The sequence below is a fragment of the Prionailurus bengalensis genome, chromosome A1 (genome assembly GCF_016509475.1).
Source record: "Prionailurus bengalensis isolate Pbe53 chromosome A1, Fcat_Pben_1.1_paternal_pri, whole genome shotgun sequence".
Classification (NCBI taxonomy): domain Eukaryota; kingdom Metazoa; phylum Chordata; class Mammalia; order Carnivora; family Felidae; genus Prionailurus; species Prionailurus bengalensis.
In genome coordinates, this window is record NC_057343.1 from 188,611,409 (window position 1) to 188,625,824 (window position 14,416).

The 14,416-nt window shown below is 42.3% G+C and overlaps 1 protein-coding gene across 1 annotated transcript in view; it reads left to right on the forward strand.

Moving 5' to 3' along the window:
• The window catches only part of ATP10B (ATPase phospholipid transporting 10B (putative)), a 256,201-nt gene that overhangs the window by 193,632 nt on the left and 48,153 nt on the right, over nt 1-14,416 (forward strand). The window contains exons 8-11 of the mRNA XM_043596691.1: nt 298-429; nt 3,758-3,885; nt 5,830-6,082; nt 7,182-7,420. Of these exons, the coding sequence (XP_043452626.1) occupies nt 298-429; nt 3,758-3,885; nt 5,830-6,082; nt 7,182-7,420 (752 nt within the window). The remainder of the gene's footprint in view (nt 1-297; nt 430-3,757; nt 3,886-5,829; nt 6,083-7,181; nt 7,421-14,416) is intronic.

Genomic DNA, 14,416 nt, shown 5'->3' on the forward strand with positions numbered 1-14,416 from the left:
ATGACAAGTTAAAAAATGAGGGGTGTTTCTAGAGTTGTGCAGTATACAACCTGTACATAGTAGCTCTGTCAGCACATACCACAGCGTCTGGTGCGTAGGGGATGCTCAGTAAAACACGTGGTAACAAATTGTGTAAGGCCTCTACAGCTGTTCTCAGCAATCTCCCTGAAGCAGAAAATATTTAGGTTAGAGGATGAAGCCTCTTTTCTATTATAAGCTCTTGGAAGAGGTAAAGACATGATCCAGGCCAGAGAAAAACAGAAGCTAAAGGACTTACTACCTCATTTTCTTCCAAAGGCCATGAGACAAAAGCCATGCTGAACAACAATGGCCCACGATACAAACGCAGCAAGATAGAGCGGCGCATGAACACAGACATCTTCTTCTGCATTGGGCTCCTCTTCCTCATGTGCCTCATCGGAGCTGTAGGTATGGAATGTTCAGAAAGAACAAGACCACAATAATCTTCTGTTTCTTTAGGCAAGTTGTTTCAGCTCTCTGAGCCTCGATTTCCTCATCTACAAAAAAGAACTAATAAAAAATAAGTCCTATCATGTATTTGAATAGGATATCAATTGAATAAAATGTTTGTGAAAATCTACATGCCTATATAATCTAAATATTAGGAATATCATCTGTTGTTTATTTCTCTGAGAAATACTAATTAAACCTAGGCACTCTCTCAGAATAAAATAAAAAGATGTATCAGTATAAGGACTGGTCCTCAAAGAGCTCATAGTTTATCAGGAAGGAGTCCAATTGTGAACAGGATTGATAACAATTTGTCCTACACATTGAAGACTGCAGAGAAGTACTGTATTAGTTTTCTATTGTTCCTATAAAACCACAACACAAACTTAGCAGATTAAAACAACATTTGTTTATTCTGTTATAGCACTGGAGGTCAGAAATCCAAAATTAATTTCACTGAATTAAGGTCAGGGTGTCAGCAGGGCTTACCCCTTCTGGAGGCTATGAGGGAAGAATCAGTCCCTTGTCTTTTTGAGCTTCTAGTGATTCCTTTCTCCTTCTTCAAAGTGCATTACTCCAATCTCAGCTCACATGTCCTCCTTTTTCTATAGTAATATCTCTCTTGTCTTCTTTTTTTATAAGGACATTTGTAACTACATCTTTGGGCCCATCTGGATAATCAAGGATACTCTTCCCCATCTCAAGACCTTTAACTTAAATCACATATGCAAAGCCCCTTTTGCCATATAAGATAGCATATTGAGGGGCACCTGGGTGGCTCAGTGGGTTACGTGTCTGAATCTTGATTTTGATTCAGGTTATGATCTCATGCTTTGTGGGTTCCAGCCCCACATTGGGCTCTGTACTAATGGTGCAGAGCCTGTGGGATTCTCTTTCTCCCTCTCTCTCTGCCCCACCTCTGCTTGCTCTCTCTCTCTGTGTCTCTCTCAAAATAAATAAATAAACCAAAAAAAAAAAAAAGATATATTGATGGGGTTGGGGAATTAGGATGTGGGCTTCTGGGGAGGCTATTATTCACCCTACTATTGGTAATATGAGAGCATCAGGGGAGGAAGTCTTCCTGGAGGAGGTAGACAGAGCTGATTCCTGAATGCAGTAGGTGTTCATCACAGGAGGTAGGTGGTAGAGGCAGAATGGGCAAGAAGCTTTAAAAAGAGAGAAGTCACTCTTAGCCCTGGAAACAGCACAAGCAAAGCACAGAGATAGGAAGAACAATCATTTTATGCAGAGAAGCATTTGACTGTTTGGTGTGGCAAGAGCAAAGCCAACCATGGAGACCTGATTAGAACCAGGCTGTGACCAAGTTCTACAAATGTTGAGTGTAGAAAGCTGCAGGAGGTATAGACATTGGTAATCTCAGCCATTTAAAGTTGATTCTCAGAGGGCAAAGAGGACACTTGTTGTTGCCTGCTTTCTCTAAGAATGGCCCTCAAGACCCTAAAGGAACCCTCCCCAAAAGAACAAGGGACATTCAAAAGGAAACACTTATGTGCTGGCTCCAGACCCCCCCCCCCGTTGACCCCAAAACAGTGGGCAGCAATTGTATTTGCTCTTTATTTGCCTTGGTTGGAAATTGTGCCCATTGCAGTTCTTGAAAAATCATGACTGAAAGGCTAAGACCTCCTAGAGCTCAGAGAGATTTTGTGTGCCACCATGGTGAGGACAATGGGATTTAGCCTTGTGAGTAGCCTGCAGTTTTTAACTAATACACTTCCCAGTTGTGTCTAATGGCACTCCAGGTGAGTGTTGCCCACAGCTGGAAGGAGAACACCTGGAGGGTCAGGGAAGCAGGCAAACAAAACCATCCCCATGTGGCCACCTCATGCCCTCAGAGACACTGCAGGAACTGTTGCCTCTGCTTCAGAAAAGGCTTTTCAGGGAATGTCCGAGCTGGAAAGGACATTTGAGATCATCTCACTGTGTCTCCAGAGAAAGGAAGTTAATGATTAAAAGGTCACACAGTGAGATAAGGTATAGGCAAACAGAATCTACTTGGCAGATGGCCCAAAATAATAAATAAATTGAGAAAGTAACAGGAAGGGGCAGAATTGTATGCTGAGAATCAAGACTCATACACAGTGACAGGCCTCTGGTGGCGCCTAATTAAAGCACAGCCCTTGCTATGAAAGCTCTCGAGTGAGTGCCATTTCCAGAGTTCTCTATCACCTGCTTACTTGCATTGTGTCAGGGTAGTGTTTCTTTTTTCTCTGCCCAGAATGCCCTCCTCAGGCATTTCTGATCACCTGACACCCTCCTTCCTGGTCTTCAGGACACCTCAAGGACTCCTCCTCTGTGCAGCCTTCCCTGGCTTCCCCTGAAGACCAGTGGTCCTTACTCTGAGTCATGTATTTGGCCCTTGGTCATTTGCCCTATAAAATTACCTTCAAATAGCCTCATGTCAGTAACTCCCCTTTCTTCAGCCATATATAAAGGCATTGGGGCCAGCCTCTAACGTCTTAGGCAAAGAAGCATCTTGGGGGCAGGGTACATCCGTTATATCTTTAATCCCCTGTAGTTCCTACCCTGGGGCTGAGAGCATTATATACACTCAATTTTCATAATAACCCTACAGAGGAGGTATTATTACTAATTTGGCAGATGAGAACACTGAGATTCAGAGAGCTCTGAAGCACTTCCTCACACAACAGATGTTGTTACCCCTGTCTGCAGACAAGGAAATGGGGCTTGCTGTGCATTTGCAGATGCTCTGTGTAGTACCTCTCACAATCTGTGGGATTTGTCCCTTTACATCTGGCCTCTGGATTTTTAGCTACCTGCTCAAAGACAAGAACTGAGATTGATTCCTTCCTGAATTAATAAATGGATAGGTGGGTGGATGGATGAATTGTGAAAGGGTGAATGTGTAGATGGATAGATGGGTATGCGCATGGGGGAAGGAGAGGGCCCAGCATACAGGTCTGTTAAGATCCCCGACCATGCACTTTTTGCCACACAAGTAAAAAGAACTGTGTTCCCTTTTCTCTTTCCAATCCTTGTATAACATGACTTCATCAAAATATAGGTAATCCCAATGCTAGTGTCTTCCAGGTAAGACAGACTTTAATGTCTATCAGGAGATTGAAATGTAGGTTATGTGAAGGACCACTTTAGATGAATACTCTCACACTAGGACTAGGATGTAAAGAATAAAAATGGGTTCCTCCAAAGCACACTCATTTCCAGGAATATATTAAGGACTGCTATAATAGACCAGTTTAGAATTAATTAAGGATTCTGTTTCATCTCTGATTTTGCCTCCTCTCAGGTCACAGCCTCTGGAATGGGACCTTTGAAGAACACCCTCCCTTTGATGTTCCAGATGCCAAGGGCAACTTCCTTCCCCTTGCCCTTAGGGGCTTTTACATGTTCCTTACAATGATCATCCTGCTCCAGGTAGGAAGCCTTCCTTAACTAGGGGCTCAAAAAGACCTGTGGCCAATACTCACTCAATTTTGTGAAATAAAGAAAAATAAAATAAAATAAATAAATTAGTTAAAAACTGGCTGACTCAATTAGTTAAACATCCAACATTGGTTTAGGTCATGATCTCATAGCTCATGATTTCGAGCCCCGCATCGGGCTCTGTGCTGACAGCTCAGAGCCTGGAGCCTTCTTCAGATTCTGTGTCTCCCTCTCTCTCTGCTCTCACTCTCTCTCTGCTTTCCCCCACTCATGCTCGCATGCATTCTCATTCATTCATTTATTCTCTCTCTCTCTCTCTCTCTCTCTCTAAAATATAAATAAACATTTAAAAAATTTTAAAAAAAGAAAGAAAAATCAGTGCTGAACCCAGGAAACAACTAACTGAACTAAGATGAGAATATGGTCATTGCTTTCTTGTGGGTCTTTGAAAGTACTCAAATTTGGGACAATGTCAGGGCCAGCCCTGCCTTGTGGAAGGAACCTTGCCCCAGATAATAGTGGACAAAAATATTTATCAGGCTTTACTGCTTAAGAGTAAGATTACAATATTGATCCAAGTATACCTGTACCTTTGCCAGATATAATAGAACAGGTAAAATCCTAATGACCTGGGAACAGAAGAAGATAAAATAGCCCAGAGAACTACAGGGAACTGTCAAGCCCCAAGCATGGGAGAAAGAAACCACAGGTTAGTGTTTTAGCATCAAATAGACAGAGAGAGAAAAAACACAACTGGCCCTGTAAAGAAAAAAACACAAAAGCATAGAACCACCTACAAGAAAGGGGCAGTAAGGAATAAAAGGATGAATAAATTCTTCAGACTCTATAAGAAATTACAGTCGGTGAAAAGATGAAGTTGCAGTTTTGTTTTATGAAGCTCCATTTACATTCAATTTCTTGCAGTATTTGAGGGTGTTTTATTATCCTCTTAAAGGTGAACTTTTTCAGTTCATTCATTCATTCAGCAGAGCAATGCTTTTTAAATGTGAGTTGAGTCATACCCTTCCTTTGCACAGAACCATCCAACGGTTTCACAATCCACTCAAATCCACAGTCCTTATGGCAACAAATGAGGCCCTATGTGATTTGGACCCTGACTCCCTCATCTCCTAGCCAACTCCTGCTCATTCATACCAGGCCTGCTTACTCTTACCCCTCAAATACCCAGCCCACTCCCACTGCCCAGGCTTTGCCCACAGTGCTCCTCTTCCCACAGATAAGTTTCTGGTTCATACCCTCATTTCTTCAGGTCTCTGCTCAAAGGTCATCATTTATAAAAGAGTCCCTCCCAGCCACCTTCTACCCTCTTGATTTTTCTTTTTCAATGCCTGATATATATTTGTTTACTAGAATATGAGGTTTTCAAGGCTAGGGATTTTTTTTCTGCTCACTGCCATCTTCAGGACCTAGAACAGGATCTGACACATGGCAAGAACTTGAAAGATATTAGGTATTTAATCAGTGGACAGTAATCAACAATGGGTCAGAATACGTTTAAAAGTGAGTGGCAGCCACTGGTGGCATAGAGATCTGAGGGGTGTCAGGAAACTGTGGACAGAGGCACTAGAGCTCCTCATCCCCTAATCACCCAGGCACCCAGATGAGTGCCTATTCCAAACCAGATCTCACTTATTAAAGAAGGCACATACTTTTTGACTTTTTAAATACAATTTATTGTCAAATTGGCTTCCATACAACACCCAGTGCTTATCCCAACAAGAGGCACATGCTTTTCAAATGCCCCTAAGAATTCTTAGGGAGGTATGAAGTCATTGACCTTTAGTTTCTCAGAGAAAGTCTATGATGTGAGCTGACCACAGCTTTCCATTAAATGCCTTCACTACTCACTGGTGAGAGTTCTAAGACTTGGAACTAGCCTGCTCTCTGACACAGTGGGAATCAATCTCCCCACAGGTGCTGATCCCAATCTCCCTGTATATATCCATTGAGCTGGTGAAGCTTGGGCAAATCTTCTTCCTGCAAAATGACCTTGACCTGTACGATGAAGAGACTGATTTGTCCATCCAGTGTCGAGCCCTCAACATCACTGAGGACTTGGGCCAGATCAAGTATGTCTTCTCTGACAAGACGGGGACGCTGACTGAGAACAAGATGGTGTTTCGGCGTTGCACTATCATGGGCAGCGAATATTCTCACCAAGAAAATGGTACAAGGATTCTCAGGGGCTTTCACCACTCTTTCTAAATGAATCACCCTGTCTCCTAAAAGAATGGTAATGAAAGACATTTCCCTGGTTCCCCACAGTTTTTCCTGGCTCTGTGGCAGGTTGCTTCTTATAGCCCTGTGGGCTTCCTTGTCCTAGATCAGTGCTGTTTTTATCACCCATAAACTTTCCTTTGTTCATAAAGGCCATCAGTGATCTCCTGTGTGGTAGCCCTCCAGTCAGTCTTTGGTGCCATTTACACACAGGATTTCTATCTTTCAGGAATGGATTGGGGATATGTCCAAATTGTCTACCCATTATACAGCCAAGTTTTAAGAATTTGGGGGGTCACTTTACCTGACATGCAAGACAGCATCAGTATCGGTACATGGTCAGATTCAATACATCCAGGAAAAGCCTTCCATGTTAACTCATCTCTTGGATTTTTACTGAGGGATAGCTTCAACTTGGGAGGTGTGGCTGAATAATGCCTGAAATGTCATCATGCATGAACTAAAGCTAGCCTGTAAAGCTGACCTGATTTTCTCAGCAACCCTCTGCCATCATCACCACACACTGCCCACACTTTCTAACTAAGAGAAGGAGTTTCAAGAGAGCAGCATTCATTCCTTTGAGTGAAAGGAACAGAGAAGAAGAAAGTAGGAGATACTATGGGCAGCCCAATCACCTTTGCCATGTTGGTAACCATTTACATGGGAGCTTCTGATCTCTTTTTAATAATAATAACAATTACCATTACCAGTACTTAGAGTATTCTGATCACTTTGACACATTATTTCATTAAGTCTTCAAAATAACCCTATGATAGGTATTTTTTTTAAAGCCCTAATTGAGGAAATAGAGGCACAGGTTTAGTCAAAGCTCAGTCACCTAGCTAGGAAGTAGTAGAGTCGGATTTAAATCTGTGCAATTTAGTTGCACCCTTCCCTCTCCGGTCAAGGTAGTCCAGCTGCCCATGCTCCAGGGCAGCAGAGTGCTCTTATCCTGTGCACTTTGCTCCCCGCCCCCCAATGTCTGGGATTCCCCCACCTGTGACTTGGCCAAGGTGGACTGGTGCAATAACAGGACTCCTTTCTTGCAGCCAAACGACTGGAGACCCCAAAGGAGCTGGACTCAGACAGTGAAGAGTGGACCCAATACAAGTGCCTATCCTTCCCAGCCCGATGGTCTCAGCGCCCAGCAACAGTGGGAGGCCAAGGACGAGCCCAGCCTCTGAGGAGGTGCCACAGTGCCCGGGTACCTATCCAGGGTCACTCCCGACAAAGGTCTGTGGGGCACTGTGAAAGCTCACAGCCTCCTGTGGCCTTCAGCAGCTCCCTAGTAAGTCCCTGTCTTTTTCTCTTAGAGTTTCAGTGGCTTCTGTTGCAGATAGATGGGAGAGGACTCTGGGGTGTGAAAGAGAAAAGACCGTATAAGCCTTAAAGACCTCTTAAAATGGCAGCCCTTTAAGTCTTATATGCAATCTGCATTTGTGTTTTGTTGGGCAAATACAACTCTCATTCATTTTAAATGTTTAGTGTTTAGAAATTGGGAGATGTCACATAAACATATAGATTTCTGACTTTTTTATTTAAAAAAAATTAATGTTTATTACTTTGAGAGAGACAGAGACAGAGAGACAGAGACAGAGTGCGAGTGGGGGGGGGGGGGGGCAGAGAGAGAGGGAGACAAAATTTGAAGCAGGCTCCAGGCTCCAAGCTGTCAACACAGAGCCCAACGTGGAGCTCGAACCCACAAACCGTGAGATTATGACCTGAGCCAAAGTCAGACGTATAACCGACTGAGCCACCCAGGTGATCCTCTGGCTTCTCTTTTAAAAAAGGAATTGGAAAATTTCTTGACACTAAGCCAGTATTTCCTTGTGGTGATAATTGGCCTGAATGACGAAGTTGATGCTCCTTAGACATGCTCCTTAGAAGCAGGTGGGCTTCTGTTCAACACAGACTATCCCCCTTCTCTGTTTACCCCCATCACTAAACTGAAGGCCAGCAGTGTGTCCATGATACATGTGTTTCCAAAATACAGTTCAAGAAAAAAGAAGCAGTTGTCATGCTATGTTTCTATAAAGTAGAGAAACAAAAGACGGGCCTTAAGGCTTGCAGGTTTCAAAAATGAAGAATGTACTTTTTTTTGTGATAATCAAAAAGACTCTTAAAGCAAAGAACTTCTATATCAAAATCAACCAGCACATTTCATTCCCTTAAATTAATTGCCTGGACCCTGTGGGGATTTAACTCTGGTCTGGATTTTTTGTATATGGTTCTTTCACGTGTGATCCAATGATATAGCTATCACTAAAAATCCAGGTAGCATGTAAAGAAATTGAGTTTCTTCCCCAAGATTACACAGCATTCCCTCAAAGGCAAGGCCAGAACTAGGGCTTTCTGACTTCTGTTCCATTTTACTTTCCTCCATATCATGTTCTTTCTCTAGGAAACACACCATCTAGAATCTTCTGCACTTACAGAAAAGACCACAGGGAGCCCCAGCTATCTTGAAAAAAACACACATATTACAAGAAGGACTGAAGTGCTATTATATCATTATTAGAAAATTATCCTCATAATTTCAAAATTATCCTCATTATGAATTTCCTTCCAATTTTTATTTTCTCCATTAATACACACATAACTACATATATGTAACATTTTTGCAGTCATAATACCTATAAATTAAAGGTTCTCGGTTTTTTTTTAATCTGATATGATATCAAAAGTATCAAAAGTGTCTTCCATATTGCTACCTGGTTTTCATAATCCAGGACTGTGTTTTCTGATCATGACAAAGTAATGCTGTGAATCTGTGTGTTCTGGGTTAGAACTTATCTAACTTCAGGTGAGTACAGTTAACTCTTATGTACTGTCTTGCCCAACAAATGCAACATTAACAAGGATAAAACATGAGCCAGGTGTTAAGGCCTATGATGCTCATAAACATACAAGAGGAATGATCCATGGATGCCTTTGGAAAGATTTTTTCTTTTTTCTTTTCTCAGGTGAGATAACAGGGCATGCATGTTGCATCTTTTCCTTCTTTGATTTAATTCTGACCCCTCTGAATGAAATGCTCTTCCCCAGCTCATTACCTAAATATTTGAGCAACGAATTTAGTGAATTCTCATCAGGCACATGTTCTAAGTCTTGCACTACTTGTGCCTTTTGGCACCTTCCAGTTCTAAGCACCATGGGCATCCCATGTGCCTGAGAATGTCTGCCCCAGGACACATGGGCAGAAGCAGGAAGATTTCCTTTGTAGATCTCAGTTGGAACACACAGATTCACTGCCCCTTGTTCGACCTGACAAATCTTAGTCACCCAGAAAAAGTGCAGCCCTTAGCCAGCCAGTGCGACTTTTATTTAGGACCTATCATTAAGGCCTACAACCATCACTGGCTGTCCTAAAAGTTAAATCACATGATGTTTATGATGCCCTGCAAGGTTCCTTCTAGCTATAAATTAGCACATTTGGGGTCAAATGTCCCAGGTTTTCATCTCAGCTCCATCATCTATAATGTGACTTTGGTCAACTTACTGAGCTAGAACCTCAATGTCCCCATCTTTAAAAAGGGGTATTGTTCTGTCTCATTACTTTATTTTGAGGACATAACTCTTAAAATTATAGGTTCTAGATAGATAACTAATAGAAGTCTTAAACTTCTAAATCTTTCTCAAGGAAATCTGTCTTCCTTGCACAAATGTTTGTATCTGATGATATGGAGTGGGAGATGGGAGCTTTCATAAAATGCAATGTCAAGCTCTCTCCCCTGAAATTCTGGTATATTGGTCTAGAATAGGGCCTGAACATTCATATTTTTTTTAATTTCTGATGATTCTAGTGAGCAACCAAGGTTGAGAACCTCTCTAAGCATAGCATTGCCCCGCTAGGAAATAATCTTCATTTGGCTCAGTTGGGTATGTTCTATGGCTTGGGAGGCATTGGCTGAACGGGATGATTCATGCTTCCTTAAGGGACTCTGATGCTAATCCATAAAATATCTGTGGCTGGAGTGGCAGATCCTTGAATTAGCCTATAGAGAATATCTGTGGCAGCCCCAAGTGGACCTCCTGGCTCCTGCCCCCACCCAATCTTGGCAGGCTCTCTGAGCTTGCTTCCTCTTCCACCCGCCCATCTGGCATCCGGTCTGGTAGGGTAATACTCTCCAGGCACCACCAGGTCTTTATCTTCCCTTTGTAAATTAGTCAGAACTTGCTCTGAAACCTCCATGATGCCAAATCCTGGCAGTGCAAGCACTCTTCCACATTCTAAAGAAACCAGTTGTTGGTTTTCTTGGAAATTTGCCCTAAACCCCAAATAAAATGAGCATCAAGGCGAACAGCAACAGAAGATGGCTTTTTTTCTTTTACTACAAAGAACAAGGAAGCATCAGTTATTGCTGCCTAATTGGCTGCTATAAAATCTGTGGCTTTAGGGTGGGGATAATATACTTAGGAAAGTGGTGATTTCTGAGCCAATGTTTAAGAGTACTGGCAGATGGAAAATGAAATCCCCCCCCCCCCCCCGTGTATAAGAAGCCAAGCTTTGAGCAGAGAGTCTTTGTTTAAAAGTGCCACTTGCAAAAGGTTTTCCAGAACCATCAGACCAAAAAATATCTTCCTAATCATAAAATTTGCACTGAGGCTGCTTAGGCTCCTCCAGATGGCACCACAATTTCCTTCCGTGGGCCTGACTTCTCCTGTCTGGAAAGAACGTAATTGAGAAAGGTAAAGGAGGTGTCTTTGGCCCTCTGCCTCCTTTCCTTAACTTGGTTTTCCTTCCTTTCTTTCCAGACTGGCAGGGACAGCCCACAGATACACACTCCCACTTTAAAGTTAGGTAAGAGTCCTGATTTAATTAGCCAAGCACACAAAATCTTTTTGGAAGTAATATGACCACACAGGGCAGGAACAGATGAAGCCTATCTCAGCTGGGCCTACCTTAACTTCCCAAAGGGTCCCAAAGGGCAGCACACAATTGCAGTGACCCTGTTCACAAAGGGTGGGGTCTTGCAATATCTAGAAAACTCCCTTCTTGCTCACCCACTTAATTTCTTTCCTTGGGGTTATGTCCCTTTTGGACAAAGCTTACCTTAACAATCAACATGCTTCTATTTAAGCAAATATTTGTTAACATTGGGTTCTCTCGGTTCTTGAATGGAAGGCAGTATCCTCTAGGCCACAACCTCAACCTGGGCAAAAACATCACTCCCCTAAAACATATCTGAGCCTCCAGCTTCCCAGCAACAGGTAAGTTTGTTTCCACCATAGTGATATAACCACATGGTTAAGTAAGTAGTGGAAAGTAACTAAACTTCAAAAGGTAAAAAGTAAGTCTCCCTCTCTTCTATGTTCCCCACAACCCCAGCAGCAACCATTATTTTCAGTTTCTCATGTATGACCCAGAGGTGTTTCACCTATATAGAAGCATACAAGTGTGGTATACACATGAGCACATCCTTTACTGCACATAGGAGCATCCCCTACACATTGATTTGGACTTTGTCATTTTACTTAGTGAATCTGAGGGAATATTTCATATCTGTAGACAGACATTATGGAGATCTGCCTCATCTTTTTATTAATGGCATTAGAATTTGTTGGATGGTTGAGCCATTGCTTACACATGTATATTTTTCTATAGTATTCATTCTTCTAGCATAATTGTTAAACTGTGTATACCTTTTTTATTTTTTTTTTAATTTTTTTTTCAACGTTTATTTATTTTTGGGACAGAGAGAGACAGAGCATGAACGGGGGAGGGGCAGAGAGAGAGGGAGACACAGAATCGGAAACAGGCTCCAGGCTCCGAGCCATCAGCCCAGAGCCTGACGCGGGGCTCGAACTCACGGACCGCGAGATCGTGACCTGGCTGAAGTCGGACGCTTAACCGACTGTGCCACCCAGGCGCCCCACCTTTTTTATTTTGATTGATACTTCCCAAGAGGTTGTACCAGGTTAGACACTCACCAAAAATATATAGAAGTTACAGCCTAGTAGAGAGGTTAGAAGAACACCAGTGCCTACAGAAAACTGCTCTTGGTGCTGAGTGTATGGGTACAGAGGGGCTATGGGCACCCAATGAATGTAGTCATCCATGTGAACTTGAGTAAGTTATCATTAAAACTGAGAAGAGACCTGAAATCATTATTACACTCTGTGTTAACTAACTTGGATTTAAATACAATTTAAAAATTTTATAAATAAATAAAAAATAAAACTGAGAAGAGAGTAGCAGATTAGAAGTTGGCCTCCTTTTCCCAGCCTTCAATGTGGAATATACCCCAGTCATGTAGTATACAGTGTCCATATAAATCCTCACTACTCAAACTGTGGTCCTCAGACCAGCAGCATGAGCATATTTGGGAGCTTATAGAAATGCAGATGCTCAGGCTCCACTCCTGACCCACTGAATCAGCATCTGAGTTTAAGCATCTGAGTATAAACAAGATGCCCAGTTGATTTGTGTGCATGTTAAAGTTTGGAAAGTTCTGGCATCATGTTTAAGGGTTCAGCTTTTGGCATCAGGAGGCAGAACTGGATTCAAGACCCAGCCTTTTTCTTGATTTTGTGACCTTGGACAAGTTACTTAAATTCAATGAGCCTCATTTACCTCATAATTAAAATGGGAGAATAATAGTAGCTATTTAAATGCTGTCGTGATGAGTAAATGATGTAGATAAACACACTTAGCAAAGCACCTGACTTTGTTGTAAATTGTCAATAAATGTAATCTAATGATAATCTAATGTAATCAAAGGATCTTTGAGGGTATAGTGTGAGGCCTGAGATCGCCTTCATCAAAGGTTTGTATGAGCTTTACATGTGCTGCAATAGAAAGAAATCTAACCAGTTGGGTACCTGACTGCCACAAAGCTCTAATCTGAAGAACTGGTAACCCACAATTTTATTTCTTTTCCTTCAGAGAAATAGACTAGCCAAAGGGCCCAGAGGTGGGTGCGGGCACAGCTTTCTCTAAGTATCCTAAGTGCCAAGTTCCTAAATGTTAATGAGCTAGACAGGAAACCAATGGGCTGTGGGCAAGAAGAATCATGAAGAACCTTGCCCCATGAAAACAGTCTGTGGTGACTGGATAAAGCTTAACTGACATCTGCGGCTGACACCTGCAGGCTGGGCTTGCTGCCATTCCCAGAGAGAAGTAGGCCCTTTGCAGAGATTTTTTTTTTAATGCATTGCTTTATGATTAGAAGGAAATATACTAAAGAAGTATTTTAACAAAGAGATCCCATGAGTTAATCAGTGGTGGGGTAGTGTGGTGTCCTAGATAGGAGTCTGTCAACAGAAGTTTGAATGCCTGCAGTCTGCCAGGCACTGGGGACATATCACAGATTGCCTCTGCCCTCATGGCACTCATATACTAAAGGGTAAATGGACATACAATAAATAACCCTAAATCATTTTAACTGTGTCACCATTTGGAAAGACGTAATACATAGCTTAGAGCAAAGCAGTGTGTTGTCAGAAGTTGGGAGTCAGGTGGTATGAAAGCTGCCCTAGTTCTGACCCTAATTCATTGTGAAGTCTTGAGTAGTTCACCTCCCTTCTCTCTGCCATTCAATTTTGTCATCAGGAAAATGAAAGATTTGGTTTTGGTGACATCCAACCTTGTTTGCAACTCTGGGCATCTGTGGTAAAGGTTAAAAGCATCCCATTCGTGGGGAGCCTGTGTGGCTCAGTTGGTTGAGTGCCAGCTCTTGTCATGATCTCATGGTTAATAAGATGGAGCCCCATGTCTGTCTCGTGCAATTAGCACAGAGCCTGTGCTAGGAGTCTCTCCCTCTCCTGCTCAGCCCCTCTAAGAGGGACTCTGCCTCTTTCTCTCTCTCTCATTCCCTCTCTCTCTCAGAATAAATAAAAGGGGTTTTTAAGCATCCAATTGGGGCACCTGGGTGGCTCAGTCAGTTAAGCGTCCAACTTCAGTTCAGGTCATGATCTTACCATTCCTGGGCTTAAGCCCCATGTTGCGCTCTGTGCTAACAGCTCAGAACCTGGAGCCTGCTTCAGATTCTGTGTCTCCCTCTCTCTCTGCCCTCACATGCTCATATTCTGTCTCTATCTGTCTCTCTGTCTCTCTCAAAAATAGACATTAAAAAAAATTTTAATAAAAAATTAAGCATCCCATCATGTATACCCCCCCAAATGAAGTCTATTTTCTAAAAAAAAAAAAAAAAAAGGAGACTCCCATAATATCTTTTATCATCTCAAATACTATCTGATGAGCCTTAAGGACTGGATATATAAACCTGTTAGTTGTGCATGGGATGCCAAACACTAAAGATGCTGGCTGTCAGCAAGTATCAGA